Source organism: Canis lupus, chromosome 4 (genome assembly GCF_011100685.1).
Source record: "Canis lupus familiaris isolate Mischka breed German Shepherd chromosome 4, alternate assembly UU_Cfam_GSD_1.0, whole genome shotgun sequence".
Lineage (NCBI taxonomy): Eukaryota > Metazoa > Chordata > Mammalia > Carnivora > Canidae > Canis > Canis lupus.
The window spans coordinates 2,829,410-2,846,431 of record NC_049225.1 but is presented as its reverse complement, the minus strand read 5'-3'; the positions used below and the strand labels follow the sequence as shown (position 1 = coordinate 2,846,431).

At 35.5% G+C, this 17,022-nt stretch overlaps 1 protein-coding gene across 5 annotated transcripts in view; it reads left to right on the top strand.

The window, feature by feature from the left end:
* RYR2 (ryanodine receptor 2) overlaps positions 1-17,022 on the top strand; it is a 726,942-nt gene that overhangs the window by 624,232 nt on the left and 85,688 nt on the right. For 3 of the 5 annotated variants that reach the window (XM_038533815.1, XM_038533816.1, XM_038533814.1), the window contains 6 exons: positions 2,023-2,157; positions 5,141-5,176; positions 5,945-6,057; positions 8,524-8,620; positions 10,371-10,474; positions 11,986-12,037. In XM_038533815.1, coding sequence (XP_038389743.1) covers positions 2,023-2,157; positions 5,141-5,176; positions 5,945-6,057; positions 8,524-8,620; positions 10,371-10,474; positions 11,986-12,037 — 537 coding nt within the window. The remainder of the gene's footprint in view (positions 1-2,022; positions 2,158-5,140; positions 5,177-5,944; positions 6,058-8,523; positions 8,621-10,370; positions 10,475-11,985; positions 12,038-17,022) is intronic. The other 2 variants (XM_038533818.1, XM_038533817.1) reach the window with 1 other exon arrangement.

The following is a 17,022-nucleotide window of genomic DNA, read 5'->3' as shown; positions in this document are numbered from 1 at the left end:
TTTGGAGCAAATTCCATGTGCACTTTATATGTACTCAGTCATTCATTTAGTTATACACTTATCTAGAATAGGAGATGAATTCCTACTAGAGTTGATCTCTTTTCAGATCATTCAAAAGACTGAATATTTTAAAATATAGTAGTAAAGCTTCCAACTAAACCTCAAGTGAAAGGTTTTGCTACATACATGGGTTTTTGAGGAAAGCATGTACTCCCTGAAAGGGTCTCCCAGGGGACTCAAGACCACACTTGGAGAACCATGGTCTAGGACAACCACTACTGAGTAGAGTCAGGATCAGGAGATGTTAAGTACCTCTTAAGAAAAGGAAAGTTCTGTGCTTCTCTTAGGAAATAATCAAAAAAAAAAAAAAAAAAAAAGGTTGTCTTGTAAAAGCAGAAGGAAATTCTTCCATTATATTCTACAGGTTACTTGTAGGAGTACATAGACAGTTTATATTGTGTACTGGGGAATCAGGAAGAGGAGACTAGAGAAAAAAAACATGTTTATAATCAACATTTCACTTCTAAATGAATTAGATTTGAAAATAAAGCAGTAATGAATACATAAATTTTCTTTTTGACACTTGAGTCTATACTTGTGCTAGGAGTTAGGTACACATATTATGGAGCCATACAGACTTACAGAAGATGAATTATTTTGTTCCTAAATACCTTCTTGAATATATTGTACTGAAATTGTAGGACTGGTAATACGGGGAGCCAGAAGGAGTAATTTTATATTAGAATAAAGATTCTAAAAAAAAAAAAAAAGAATAAAGATCTACTTGTTTTGCCAAATACAAGTAAACATGTGTATTAAAATATGGAAGTACCAGGCAGCCCTGGTGGCGCAGTGGTTCAGCGCCGCCTGCAGCCCAGGGTGTGATCCTGGAGACCCGGGATCGAGTCCCCCATCAGGCTCCCTGTGTGGAGCCTGCTTCTCCCTCTGCTTGTGTCTCTGCCTCACTTTCTCTCTCATGAATAAATAAATAAAATCTTTAAAAAATAAAATAAAATAAAATAAAATAATAAAATAAAATAAAATAAAATAAAATAATAAAATAAAATAAAATATGGAAGTACCAAATACAGTCCTCAGATGAAAAAGGATATGGAGGAAAAACATCTCATTTTACCAAAGGACAAATTGTGTTTACAAGTCATTCAGTGTACAAAACTCTGCCTCTAGGTGAAAGTTATTTTTCACATTTCAAACTATGCTTTCTCAGACTAGGAGTTGTGAAGTTTTAGATGTTGTCCATTTACTTCTGCTTCATTACCCTCTTAGTGGAATTCTTAATAGAAATTTGAAAGGGGAAGAGAAATATAAGGGGATTGCTTTGCCTGTTTTTAATGACATAGTTATTCTATGTTATTTCTTTGAAGTAATGTCATCTATTCCTTGTAAGAATGTTTGCATTTTTCAGTTTGTATGATTTTATAATAATCTTTCTCAAAAGCATGCAGAATTCATGATATCACTCAGGAAATTTGACAGTATTAAAAAGACTCCTTTATTATAGAATATGATTTTATTAGGACTCCAGGGGTTTATAATGGATATCTTTGTTTCAGTGAGACTAAGCTCTGTTGTAGAGCTCCTATATTTATAGATAAGTGTGATCCCATATGCCTGTAACAGTAAGTATGTAGATCTTTCAGTGTTTGTGAAAGGGGAAGAGAAACATAGAAGGTCGCTTTGTCTACTTCATTGATTATATCTGGCTCATCCTTGCAACTTAAGCAAAACTTCACGTCTTCAAGGGAATCTTACCAACTACCAGCGGGTTAGCTTGAAGCTTGAGATACTTTTTTTTTTTTTTCTCTTGAGTAGCCTTCATCACAATTGCATATATTTAATCTCTGTCTTCCCCACTAGATGATTAATTTCATGAGTATGAGGTCATTCTCCACCCTGATCTCTGCACAGTGTTTTGACACTGAACTACATTAAATAAAGTAGGTTTTGCCCTCTTTATGTTGTAACCTTGTATTTTTGAAACTTTTTCCTTTTTTTCTTCAGTTGGAGGATCCTGCTATCAGATGGCAAATGGCTCTCTACAAAGACTTACCAAACAGGACTGAAGACACATCAGATCCGGAAAAGACCGTAGAAAGAGTATTAGATATAGCAAATGTGCTTTTTCATCTTGAGCAGGTTAGATTCTGCATTCCATTGTATTTGCCTTAACAGTATAAAAGCATTTTAAAGATGATATATGTTAATTATTAGCTGTGGGCCAAAAAACATATCTCTTCACCATCTTCATTATAAAGAATATACAATTCAGGAGTAAGCAAAATTTCCAAGCTTTTAATTTTTGTAGCAATATATAGCTAATATATTTTGGGATATTACCACCTTTGTCTTATTGTCTTTTTCTCAAAATATTTCCAAAATTACACAGATAAATAGGATTACATACCTAATTTTAAATCATTCTAACTAAAATTTCGGGAGTTACCTGACTGCATGTTCTACGTATAATTTTTTTTTATTACTGCTCATAACAACATGTCTGAGATGCTTTCATTAGCTTAATATTTGAAATTTTTTGGTCATTTGCTTCACCTTTCCTTTTATTAGAGATATTTTTTAGTTAATTTGCTCCAAGATCAGCAATAAATCACTTTTCAAGGAGAACAATGCATTGATATTGAAACTGTGTCAGATTAGTGTTTTCATATAATTTTTCAGTTGTATCCTATTTTAAACTACAAGGTTCACAATGTGTTTGATCTCCTTATCCATTACTTTGTTCAACAGTTCTTAAACAAATAATATTTGAAACATTATCCATCAGTGGCTATATTTTTGTGTGAGGAATCTTCTGGTTTAGGTAAAATATCTGCAATACAGGGACATTGTCTCTATTTCTCCTAGATCCATTCAGCAAAATGATACCAGAGTGAGGGAGCCCAGTGTTAACCCAACATTGTGATCTGTCATTGGGCCTTCATGATAGCCCTCACCTGACATGGCATGTCTCTCATTTTACAATAAACATACTAAAATGGCCTTTGTCATCTCAGAAACTTTGTCACTTAAATGTTTTGCAGAATATATTAGTGTAGCAATAACATTATTCTTTCATTCCTCTTTTACATTATCTGGTGATCTCCCATCCCTGCCTTGACCAGTTAAATAACATAAGGATATCACTTCATGTAGTATCCTTGTAATTTCCTTCTTGCTTACCTAAGTGCCCATCAAACATTAATAACTTCTTCCATGCTATGCAATTTATCACTACACCTGGTGAGATTTAACTTAGGATACCCTTAAACCACATGGCTGTCAACATGTATTTACATTGTCTAACATGACAATATTAATAATATAATAAAATTTAGGAAGCTTAATATTTCCCTAAATATTTCCATAATATCTCATGAAATATTAAATAAATACAAATTATAATTGAGCAGGTGACAAAATTTAAGTTAATGAAATTTTAAGTGACGTGTAAAGTCATACAGTTGTTTTTCCAGAATGATATACATATTTCAGAAGACTATTAAATGTCTACTTAGTGTCTACCAGAGGATTATTTCTGGCAGCAATACTCTACCATAAGGTTTTTTGTTTTGTTTTTATTTTTAATATAGAGAGGATTGGGGGAGGGGCAGAAGGAGAGGGAGAGAGAGAATCCCAAGTAGGTTCCACACTCAGCGCAGAACCTGATGCAGGGCTCGATCTCACGACTCTGAGATCATAACCTGAGCTGAAATCAAGAGTCAGATGCTTAACCAACTGAGCCACCCAGGTCCCCACACAGTAAGGTCTTAATTCTTCCTATTTTCATACACATATCCAGATTTGTTTGAATGAATTTTAGGTACGTTAAATGAAGCTTATTGAAATCTGATGATATTTAATTATATTCACATATTATATATTGATAAATATATTCAACTGTAATGAATGAAATCATCTGTAAAGTATTGAGGTTCATTTTATGATGCAGCCATTCCCCCCATGAATGTTTATTGCACGTGCTACCATATGGCAATGTTATATTCTGCAGGTTTTGGGGATTGAATAGTGTCTCTCTACTCAAGTAGGTCATGCTGTAGTAGATCATGTGGCACATAAATATGTCATAATATAGATGTGCTAGGATCCAAAATGTGCTGAATAGACTTATAGAAGGGGTCCAGACTTAATCTAGCTGCGAAGTAGGTGATCCCTATAATCTTAAAAGAGAAATAGGAATTTTCTTGGGAAAAGTTAAGGGGTCAGATTTTAGTTAAGGTCAACTATTCTTCAACTTATTAAGAATATGAGTAAAAAGAATCAAGTATCAAAGAATAGAAAAGAGTGAAAGATGTGCCACAAGAGGCCTTCAATACCTGTATCCTAAAGTTAATTTGTCACTCAGTCATAGAGTAGCTTGTGAAGAGTATTTTCACTTGCTAAACTCAGTGCAAAAACAGTGGGTGTGTAACAGGTATTTGATTTAATTTATCTTCAGTATTAGCAACCTTTGCAGTTGTATATTTTATACTACATATCTGTTCATTCTCCCATCAGAATAACCTGATCCCTTGCAATTTCCTAATACATTCAAGCCACACTGACACATCAGCACCTCCCGGCATTTGGACAGTCAGAAGAAACCTTGCTATTCAGGGACTTTTGATGTATAATAAAATGCTCTGCCAAGTGGTAAGCTTCATGATGGCAGACACTTCTACCATGTTCACTGCTATATCTTCAATGTTTTGGTACTTCATTGTGTTTGTTGACTGTCACCCATACCGATCAGAATACTGTATTCCCACAAAAAGCTAGGCTGTACAACCTGAATCTCAAGATGGAACTCGAATGCATTGGATTTAGTTGAACATTACTACCCTTGATTCACTTAACGTGGTCATCAAGAAGAAAATTGAGGTGGCCAATTGAGGTGCAGAAAGTATTTCTTGATCCTGTGGAGGATGGACCATCACAGAAATAAGTGCTTTCCAATTATACAAGTTGCTTCATTAAAATTTCTAAATCACTATAGTCCAGACATTGTTAATGTTTTCCTCAGGCATTATGACATTCATAGTTTGACCCTTTATTGCAAAGGATAATAGACTTTAGTTTTATTTATTTATTTTTTTAGCTAACATAACATTTTTATTTCTTCCAGAAGTCTACATGTATGCGCCGGAGATATTACAGTCTGGGAAGTACAGTGTTCAATTACCTAGAGACTACTAATTAATTTAGAATTACATGTTGGGTTTTTTTTTTTCCTCTCTAATACTTACAATTAATCTCTTTTTCTCGTCTTGGAGCTCCAAACACCATTAGCTAAATAAATAGCTTGCTTGCCTCATTGACTACAACTTTGAATTCTCATTTGTCCCTCTCTAACAAATAATTACATATTTTAACATTTTTGCAAAATTAAATTCTTTACCTCACTCCTAGTATGTGTTTCCGAAGCCTTGTCATCTCCTCTCCATCCTATTGTATTAAGGAACAGTTGAATTTTCGGTTGAATTTCCTGTGTCTGCCTCTATTTGTGTAGACTGCTGCAACTCTTAAGATAAAATTGGTTTAAATGGATACATAAATAAGAATAGGTTCATTTTTTCCATAGATAGAAAACATGTTTTAGAACCATAGCCAAATTCTGAAACCATGATTTTATGTAGAATGGTTTTACAGTTCTTTGATTTTAGAGATGACACAGCTTCTTCAGGGCACACTACTAGGGAAATATTCTATTTTGTCTGAAGAAAATATGTAACATTCACAACTATTTCCAGTTTAGCATTGGGTTACTTCTAGGATGTGGGCTTTTCCATAATAATTGTAAGATACTTTTGGAATTGAAATTCCAAAAGTTTTTAATCTAAAAGGCACAGCTGCCTCGTACTATATTTTTGAGGATAGTTTGGGGTTTAAATATTTAATTCTTTTTTTTTTTTGTATCATTTTACCTCAGGTGGAGCACCCACAGAGATCGAAGAAGGCTGTATGGCACAAACTGTTATCCAAGCAGAGGAAAAGAGCAGTGGTAGCCTGTTTCCGGATGGCTCCTTTATACAACCTGCCAAGGTCAGAATTTTTTTGATGTCTGTAATAGATTTTTTTTTTTTCTGTACCAAGCAGTAGGAGTATAGCATCTATTGTAACCTAAATGCAATAGTTTGAGAGACAGATGGAAGAGAGGTCTTGGTTCTTCTGTGTTATACTTAAGTTTGTTTTGCTTTCTTGTATGTTCCCAGAGGATTGTGGTCTACATTGGGATTGTTAAGGACGTTTAAATACTGAGGAAGATCTGTTCATGTATGTAAGGCAGGGTTTGGTAATTAGGAAGGAACTCAGACTGCCTCAATTTGAATCCGGGTGTCTCAGCTGATGGCTGCATGACATTGGTAAAGTTTCTTACCTGACTATTCTAAATTCCTCATGTGTACCATTGATGAGATTTGCCTCATAGAGTTGTTGAGATTACTTAATGGGTTGAGGTATACAGAGTGCTTAGAACCAAACTTAAGAGTATTCATGTTAATTGTTTACTTTTTTTTTTTTTTTTTTTTACTTCCCATCTTGGGGAGAAGAACTGACATGGAACTAGTTCATGGGAATCACATAAATGCATTTAACGGACCCTCGACCTTCTCTTAGAGCTGACGTACCTTCTAATAGAGAAATATCCTGATACATTTGAGTCTGGCTCTGTGGGCAAGGTACCAGTTCAGCCTCCTTGCGGTTTTCCTAAGAATCTGTGCTCTTCCTGCTCAGAGCTTTGTATAAACGGCATCATTTCCACGTCCCCTGGTAGACAGGACACAGCTCAGCTGCATCTCTTTTGGAATGTCTCTGACCAAACCATGCACTTACACTCCTTGCAGGTGGAATGCTTCCTCCTGTGTTTCCAGGACACTTGTACAGACCTCTAGCTGTGGGTGCGTTCCTGTAGTGTCGGGCCTGTTTGTTTCTCTAATTCCGACTTTAAGATCCTTTAAAGTCGTGTTCAATTTTATATACATATATCCTCAGTACCTAGAACACTGACTTTCAGTACATGTTTGAATAAAGTGAGTCAGGAAGTGAAACAAAACAAAGCAAAGAAACTTTGCATGCTCTCCTTTTACTAAGATTGCTGGATTCCTTGCCATGGCACATTCACTGAGTATAAAAATACATTAACTTCCCCCTCTGCCTATCTGCTGCTTTTAAATTCTCTGATTCCGTTATGATGTCACCAGTTCCTTGATAAAAAAAAATAACCTTGAATTTATAGTCCTTTTCCTTTTCTGTTCACTCCTATCCAGTCATTCTCCAAGTTCCTTCAGATTTTTGTTTTATCTGTTTCCTATCGCCACTCTTCCCTTTATGGCCACCTCTTCAGCTCCCTTGTTCATGCCCCCTCTAATCATGTTGATGGCAGCAGATTCCAAGCAAGTTTCCCCAGTGTCACAGAGTCTGCTGTTCTACTCTCTCTGACATAACCTTTTCAAAATTGTATCTCTTTTTGCAGTGGTTCTCAAACCTGGTACTTTGAGGAAACACACACAAACTCGTTTCAGAAATACCCAAGCCTCAACCTGTTGAATCAGAATTTCTCTGCGTGCTTAGCAAGTGTATTGTGTAAAAGCAGCTCAGGTGATTCTGCTGTCCCGGGAAGGATGAGCCCATCTTTTGTCATGCGTGTTTCACACACAGGACTGTATGATGATTTCTAGCAGTTCCAGGTGCATTGTCAGCTCCTCTCATTGGTTTTCCAGACCCTTCATAAACCTGTCTGACCATATGTCTCATGACTCCACTAGTATGGTTAGGCTCAGCTTTCCATCCTATGATGGCACATCTCCTTTTAACACTTCTGATATTCCCTTAGGATGATTCCTTATGGATCATGACTTTCTTTTACCCTTTCTTATGATGGACTCTTACTCATATGTCTTATCAACTTCATGATGAGTTTATTGATTCTTTTAGTCTTCAGTGCACTTTTGTTTCACGGGCAACCATTTATCTTCAGCTTTCCAGGATTTAGTCTTTGGATACATTCTCCTATTAAGTTTACATAATACATTTTGTTTTGTAATCCTCCAGGCCTGTATCTAATGTTAACTCAAACACTGAATAATTCCTTTATTAACGCTTCTATATTGTTTATCCAGAGCCACTTTATGTCATAGTAGCTACCACTTAATGACCATCTATTTATCCAATGTGCTTTACATTGTTTATCTCATTTTAAGTTTCTCAAAACTGAAGTGCAAATGGAGTTATCCTAGTTTTATCAATGGAAAAAGTGAAACCTGATAAAGTTGATAATTTGGCCAGTGTTATGAAGCTTAGAAATGGTAGCGCCAGAATTTAAATAGAAGTCAGCATGTGAATTTAAGAAGCCTTGCCTTATTCATTATGATGTATTGCCTCTCCAATCATGAGTAGGATGTTTATTTTTTTTTTTTTTAGTGTACAGAGTGTCCAGTGATAAAGCACTACTGAATACCTTTCCAATTTATTTTTAAACATTCCTTGTTTGGAATTGTGCTTATCTTTTAGGCATCGGGCTGTCAATCTCTTTCTTCAGGGATATGAAAAGTCTTGGATTGAAACAGAAGAACACTACTTTGAAGATAAATTAATAGAAGATTTAGCAGTATGTTTTAATGGGGTTGTAAGATGAAGGAGGGTTTGGGCTTGGTGAATAACATTGATATTAGCACTTAAGTCATATAAGAGAAAATATCATTGCAGCATATTCATCCTAGAAAACTTATTCTTGATTGTTATTACATTCGGTGTTGAGGGAAAATTTTATCCTTATTTCAAAGAGATCTCTTCAACATCAAAGCAATTCAGAAATTAAGCTGAATGATAGAAGTTTATTAACCAAACTTGGATGCCATTATTGTTTTAAATTCTTCCTCAAAACACCTGTAAACACCTCAGAACCAGTATAGAGCTATAAAACCTTAACCATAATGAAGTTCTTCACCAAAAATAAGTAAAGGTTAACAGAAGCCAGTGAAAAGTAATGGGTTTTTAAAAACACACAGGACAGAGGATAATAGGCTGTTATGCAAGAACAGGAAGTCATGACAAATGTTGTAGTGGGCAAGTAGATTTTTGGTCCCACCATGTTGTGCTGGTAAGAATACTCCTGTACTAAGAGCCGAGTGCTCTGGGGAGCTGTAGTCTTAATCTTTCATAAGTCCTAGACCTCTTGAAATATCTGGTGAAAGCCATGGTCTCAGGAAAATTTACAAGCATATGGTCCAGTGGTATTTTGCAGATTAGTTGGAGGCCTCATGATTCCCAAGTTAAAGATCTCTTCTCTAAAAGTTTTTTTTTTTCCAACTCACAAGTTATCAAGGAATATTGGATAAACTGATATAATTCATGAAAGCTTGACTTATATTTTAAGTGAATTCGGTTTGTCTTTAGAACCGAAACAAGCCATAGAATATTAGATATCTTATAGAAATTTACCCAGTATCTACAATATTAAACCTTAAATCCAGGAAAAAAAGACCATTTATGTAGAGAAAAGAATCAGTCTGAATGGGTAAGGCAATAGAGACATAAAAGTCATTAAACATTCAACAAACTGAAGATTAATTAATTCAACAGTCTGTAAAAATGCTTAATAATTTTCCTCATCTTAAAAGTTCTAAGAGTACAAACTTCTTCTTTTGAAGTTTAAAGTAACTAAAAATAAAAATGTGTGAGTCATTCAAGCATTAACTCATTTAGCATTCTTTATTTGTGTAGGCAAAGAAAATGTTTATTTGATAATCAGTTTTCATTGCTGTGTGAACTAAATGTTTATACTTGGAGTGACTTAGGATTTTATTGTAATTCCTTATAAATTGAGCCCACCCTAAAGCTGAAATCTCTGCCAAATACACCCTTGGTTGTGAATCTGCTTCTGAGAATAGCATTCAGAATTTTTAAATGATGTGAGTCATCCTTGCCCACAGTGTTTTTTGGTCCAATTATTAAATATCTTTTTTAAACTGCATAGTTTTGCATTGACTAGTGTAATACACACATGTGCATGCACAATGTCTATAAAACACACACGTGCATTCACGATGCCTCAAAGCACACACATGTGCATGCACGATACATCTAAAACACAAACACACACTTGCCAGATCAGGAAGAAGATGGCTTTCCTTTTAGGCATTGCTCCTGACCCTCAGCTGGAAAGTAGAAATCCAGCATTGCTCAGACTCCCTTGTGGCTAGTAGTTCTGGGCACAGGTACACTCGTGGGATGTTTGAAAGATGAAGGTGGCATGAAGACATTTCTTGCCACCCTAGGACCATGCCTGCTCATATTACTTCTGGGTTTGTATGCATGTTTCATCTAATGTGAAATTTTATGGATTTGGCTTTTTGTAGAAGCCTGGAGCCGACCCTCCAGAAGAAGAGGAAAGCACGAAGAGAGTTGATCCCCTCCATCAACTCATCCTTCTGTTTAGTCGAACAGCTTTAACAGAGAAATGGTATGGTTGGGAGTGTTCATGTGAGCATAGGAAGAACAGATAAAGAAACCCATGTCTGAATATCTTGTGTTTCACACATTCATGTTGCAGTTTCATCTTGTTTTTGTTAGGAGAGAGAATTTTCTGCAATAGGACCAGTCTGCCATACGTGTGTGGACCAATATTCGTTCCAGTTCAGGCTTTAATATCTACCAGTTTTATGTAACAACTTTGTCATTTGCTGTTGATCCTGAATCTAATGAAATGTTTTTTTTTTCTTTATCACAAATGGCCTTTATAAAATAAAACAAGAGCCCAAAGCAAATTCCAGTATGAAAAAACGTGTGGAGGCCGATGGTGACCCAAAATTTCCTGAGTAGATTGTGTTTCCATTGTGCAGTGGGTCTTAGGAAACCCGTAGAAGATGAGTAAGACGTCATCTCAACAGGAAGTTTCTTTGAGATCTATTTTAAAGGCATTTGCCATTTTCCATGTTTCTACAGTCTTATTTATATGAATTTACCAAAGCCACAAAGCAGAACCTCTGTGTAGTTAAATAAGCTATGCCCTCAGATGCCCAGTAACCAAATGGGCTCAGCATTTGCTCATAATAGGGAGTACTGCAGAGATTCTGTGGATGAAATCTTTCAGAGGTTAAAGAACATTTATCTGCCTCCCTGCTGTGCAAAAGGGAGCCTTTTGCCCTAGCTTCACACTCATTCCTGCAGAAACTGGAAAATAATTTAATGATCAGTCCTATCCACATGAATCTTTTGAGAGTCTAGACAAGTTCATTTGACCTCTATGCATGCCATAATAATGCACATTTCTCCCTCTTAGCAAATGTGATCCATCCTTCTCTCACAATGTCTCTCTCTTACTATTTCCTAACTAACAAAATCATCTCATCCCTAAGCATAGAGCAACTATGTCTGGCATTGTCAGGTAATGAGGTATTTTCATAAATGGTTTTTTCTGATGGCTGAACCTTAAGACTGCTAAAATAATTTTGCAAATATGTATTTTTGGATGGAAACCTTTCTTCATGAATTAATGGTTTCCATACTTAAGAAGAAGATATTAAACATATTTCTTAATTTTTAAGAATCACAATGACTATTGTATTTTTAACAGTGTAGTAGCATAATAACTTGGGGAATCTTTCCATCAAATGTCAAATATCACTTCTGTCAAAAGCCCCTACCTCATTTAAACTTGCTTGTTTCAGCTTTTGTAATCTCAAGAGAATTAAAGTTATTACATTTGTGTGTTAAATCAATAGACCATTTATTTTGTGAGACTTGAAGGCCTCTTCTGGAAGGTAAGATGGGTCAGCTATTTTGGTCTGAGATCTTTGCTGTCTGATGCTACTATACTTTTGAATAATGACTTTGCCTATGTTTTCTGTTTATTTCATTTTAAAAAGGCATACTGTTTGAGAAATAAATGTTATTTTATACAGTGATGGCAGTTTTGCATTTGACTAGTCTCCTACTCCTACTTAAAAATTCATGTTTTCTTGTTTTGCATAGCAAACTGGAAGAAGACTTTTTATATATGGCTTATGCAGATATTATGGCAAAGGTAAGTAAGTATATCTTTATTTTAATGTTTAATTTTAAAAAGGAAAATCATGTTTTTTAAGCAGGCCCCACTCCTAGTGTAGAGCCCACTGTGGTGTTTGAGCTCATGACCCTGAGATCAAAACCCAAATTGAGATCAAGAGTCAGACACTTAACCAACCGAGCCACCCAGGCCCCTAATAAGTGTTAATATATGTCATCGTTTCTCTAATAAGAGTCAGGCCATAATCCAAGGCCAAAATATTTTTATTTTATTTTAATTTTTTAAAAAAGATTTATTTATTCATGAGAGACAGAAAGAGGCAGAGACCCAGGCAGAGGGAGAAACAGGCTCCTCACAGGGAGCCCAATGCAGGACTCAATCCCAGGACCCCGGGATCACGACCTGAGCCAAAGGCATTTGCCTTTGGTATTTCCTCAACCACGGAGCCACCCAGGCACCCCCAAGGCCAAAATATTGTTAAAGTTCAGCTTTGTCATTCAGGGCTAACTAGTTCTTTACATTTATGCTAGCCACAAACTTGATAATTGTGCTTTCCCTGTGTTTATTTCATTTGCTAATTTTGATGATTGATATCCAACTTTTTAGCAAGTAGTCTCTGGAGGTTGCCTTTCTTCATTTTGAAAATCATCTTCCCAGAAGCTAGTGCAGTCATTGAAGAAAACAGTATGTAGGCTCCTCAAAAAGTTAAACATAGAACTACCCTATTAACCAGTAATTGCGCTACTGGGTATATACCCCACAAAATACAAACATACTATTTCAGAGGGATACCTACACCCTTATGTTGAGAGCAGCATTATTTACAGTAGTCAAACTACTGGTTAACCAGTATAAGTATGGAAACAGTCCAAGTCTATCAATAGATGAATGGATAAAGAAGATATATATATATGCACACACACACACACATATGCATACACACAACGGAATATTACTCAGCCTAAAAACAATGAAATCTTGCCATCTGTAACAACAGGGATTAGCTAAAGGGTATAATGCTAGGTGAAATAAATCAGAGAAAGACATATACTATATGATTTCATTCATGTGTAGAATTTAAGAAAGAAAACAAGCAAAGGAAAAAAGAGGACAAACCAAGAAACAGACTCGTAGCTATAGAGAAGGCACTGATGGTCACCAGAGAGGAAGGGGTGAGGGATGGGTAAGACAGGTAATAGGAATGAAAGAGTACACTTATCAGATGAAAAAAATAATAAAAAATAATAAACAGATGAGTATTAGTTAAGTCAGCATTATGAAATACAAATATAGATTCACTTTACTGGCACTTCCACTAAAAATCACGCATGTGGCTGCATGGAATAGTTGAAAGAGAGGCCTAATTTTTTTTAAAGTACTCTGAATTTGTCTATTTTTTTGCAGAAAATAGTATTTTTTTAGGCTTTGCATTTACATGCATTATGGTCATCATTGCCTTCAATTTTTAACTACATGGTTAACCAGTATAAGTATTTTTAGATGTGTTCATAGGTATAGACCAAAATTTGAGTTAAAGAATTAGTTCTTTGGGGGAATGTTTTGGGGGGACAACTGCAATGACCACAAAGTCCTTTAATTAAATATGAACACACAAAGAGAGAATTTCTAAAGTGGGCCAAATAAAGACTTTGGAATTATCTTAAGTTTTCTTAATTCGAATGCTTATTTGCTATTCATATTTGATTTCCCCACTGCAGCCTCTCTTCCTCTCTCTCTCTCCCTTGCCCCCTGCCCTGCTCAAATTTTAAAATCATTTAAAAAAATAAAAAATAATAAAATAAGTAAAATAAATAAAAATCACTTCTCTTTGGTGGTAAATTCTGAAGCAAACAGCTGATGAGTAGCTCTGCACTTCTCTATTATTATATCATCTGCTCTGAATCCTTTATTTACTATTGCTCATTCTCCTTGCTTTAGCTATATCTTGAAAAAAATCATCTTGAATCTTCGTATATTTTAAGCCATACTTTATTTTGAACCTGAGATTAATATTTTTTTTTTCCTATCCATCTTTCAACTCTCTGCTTATTCTTGGACAACTCTACTTGTATCATGTATGCCACTGCTTTAAAAACTTACCAGAGAATTTCCAGTGCATTCACATTGACTGGCTGTTGCCACTGCTTTTGCCATCATCGTGGCCCCTCATGCTTGATTCCCAGAATGCCTCTTTATAATCCATTATCTCTCCTCAACAGTCTGAAGCTATTTCATCTTAATGGGATGTTTCTACCAATATGAAGAAGATAACCATGTGGAAGTATCTAGAATGATGCTATCATAAGTTAAACACTCAACAGTTTCTACTATTTTGAGTTTCTGACTGAGGAAATCTTTTTCCTCCTTCTTCTCTTACTTATTAAAATATTTAGGGTACAGATTAAGTTATGCCTATTGTTCTATCCTTTATTGGTTAAAATTATCAAATGCTAGGGTCACTTTCTTAGGAGATTTCTGTCCCTTCTAACTCATCCATTAGTTTTTAGATTTAAATGCATAGTAAAAGCTTCTGGTTTTGCTTCCTCTACATTCTGAGGAGTACCATAGTCAGAAAGGCAACTTAAAAATGTGTGAAATATACTTGTTTTGCAGAAAGAAAATTCCAGCAGATGCTGGCAAAGTGAAGTGCCCTATTTACTGCTGATGGATTTCTCATCACCAATTTTGAGTTTTGATCTGGACCCCTGAATGGTCTGAAGTACCCTCTAATTTAATTTTTTCTTTTGTTTTCTCTTCTAAATTGTCTTATTCCAGGAGCACCTGGGTGCTTAGTTAAGCGTCTGCCTTCAGCTCAGGTCATGATCCCAGGGTCCTGGGGTTCAGCCCCACATCAGGCTCCCTGCTCAGCTCAGCGGGGAAACTGCTTCTCCCTCTGCTCCTCCCCTTTCTTGTGCTCTCTCTTTCCTCTCTCTCTCTCTCTCTCCCTGTCAAATAAATAAATAAAATCTTTGCAAAATAATTCTCTTACTCCATGCTTCTGCCTCTTTGTGTATGGATTTTACTCACTTTTTCCCTCCTGGCATATGGTGTAACTCCTCCATGCCTACAATTTGTCATTTTGATGTAGAAAGCTAAATCCTGTGCTTCTAGGCCATCTACTAAAACTGCCTGTTTATTTACCATATATACTACATGGATGCAGTTTGCTGGTGAGAAACTTATCTCCTATACCTATAAATCCTTCTTCTTCCCAGTACATTAAAAAAATGCAGATCTGCTCTGGTTTTCTTGTGGCCCCATTGTATCCTCAACATATCCAATCAGTAGAAATTCAAAGTAGTTTATAGGCTGATGAATCTTGTCAGATATATACTCCAAATTGATTTAGGCTTAATAGCTTCTAAAAATCACAAATTTTAACCTCGTTAGAAGCAAATATCACTAAATTTTCATAATTTTAAAAATAGTTTATTTCAAAATAAATATTTATATTATATTATATTTATTATTATTAAATAAAAAAATAAAAATAACTCTAAAAAATATTTCTCAACTAGAGCTCTCAATCTCTAAAGGAATTCCAAAAGCAAGCATATGATATAAAATTTATAGATTAAAGCATGTCATTATAACCCAAAATGACAATTTTTCTGAATGTATTCTTCATCTCAAAACTTGTTTCTCTATTTCTGAAGATAGTGAAATTGACATAGAAGATCTTTTGAGAAAATTTAAAACTTTGCATTTTTAAAAAACTTCACATCCTTAAAAGACATTTTATATTAGTGTTCTAATTTGTTTAAAAAATAAACATGATTATTACCTGATAAAACCTCAGTGCTTCACTTCTAATTCCTAATGTAGAGGAGGGAAACAGTACATAGGTAATCTTCGTGGGCAGATAAGCTAAAATTCCTCTGTATTTAATATTAGTTGGACAATATTTATGGAGGACCACAGATTTGCCTATCAGATATGTTTTGCTCAAGTTTTCATGGGTTCTTTTTTTAAATTCCTGGTGAGGGCTGCCTGGGTGGCTCAGTTGGTTAAGCATCTGCCTTCAGCTCAGGTCATGATCTCAGAGTCCTGGGATCCTAGCCCAGCATCCAACTCCCTGCTCAGCGAGGAGCCTGCTTCTCTTTCTTTCTTTGCCTGCTGCTCCCCTGCTTGTGTTCACTTGCTGTCTCTATCAAGTAAATAAATAAAATATTTTAAAATTAAATTAAATTAAAATAAAATTCCTTGTTAACTGATGGCGTGGGAGCCAGGTGACATTAGCACATAGCAGAAAATTTCCTATACTGCTGAGTAAATGATTAACACCTTTGTTTCTCTGGGGAAACATGCTATGGAACACCTTTTCTAAACAGCAAAATCATTACAGGTCTGTGTCCCCTTTATTATCTCCTTCACAAACCATATTGTCAGTCTTATTACTCTAAAGTGGAAAGGGTGATAGTATTTGTTGAATGAACAAAAGAACGGGAAAGACCTAGAATTTATCACTGTGCAGGTAGAAGAATCGTATTTTGTGTTCTCCCTCCCATCCCCACTTCATCTCCATACTCGAAGTATTGGGAAATATTGAATTGAAACTATTTTTTTCTGATTTTTCACTTATATTTAATGACTTGTCACCATTCACTTCACTGATATACAGAGCACTTGCAGACCAGAAGAAATCCTTAAGAGTGTTGGGACAATCTAATTTTGACAAACTGTAGCTTTTTTCCTACCACAGAATGACTAGCTTCCTTTGGTCAACATGATACTTTTTATTCCCAACCATAATAGCAGTTGAGATTTATTAAATGCTTATGATTTTTCAGGCACCTGCTCCTATGTGGCAAACAATTTGTATCTATTAATTCGTATAATCCTCTCAAGAGCCCTGGTCCTCTTTTTCTTATTTCTTTCTACCTTACATATGAGGAAAGGGAGACCCAGAGAAGTAAAGAAACTTGCCTTAAGCTGAATAGCCAATAACTGGCAGCATCAGGACTCAAAGCAGGTACTCTGTGTCGTCAGGCTGTGTTCCCAAT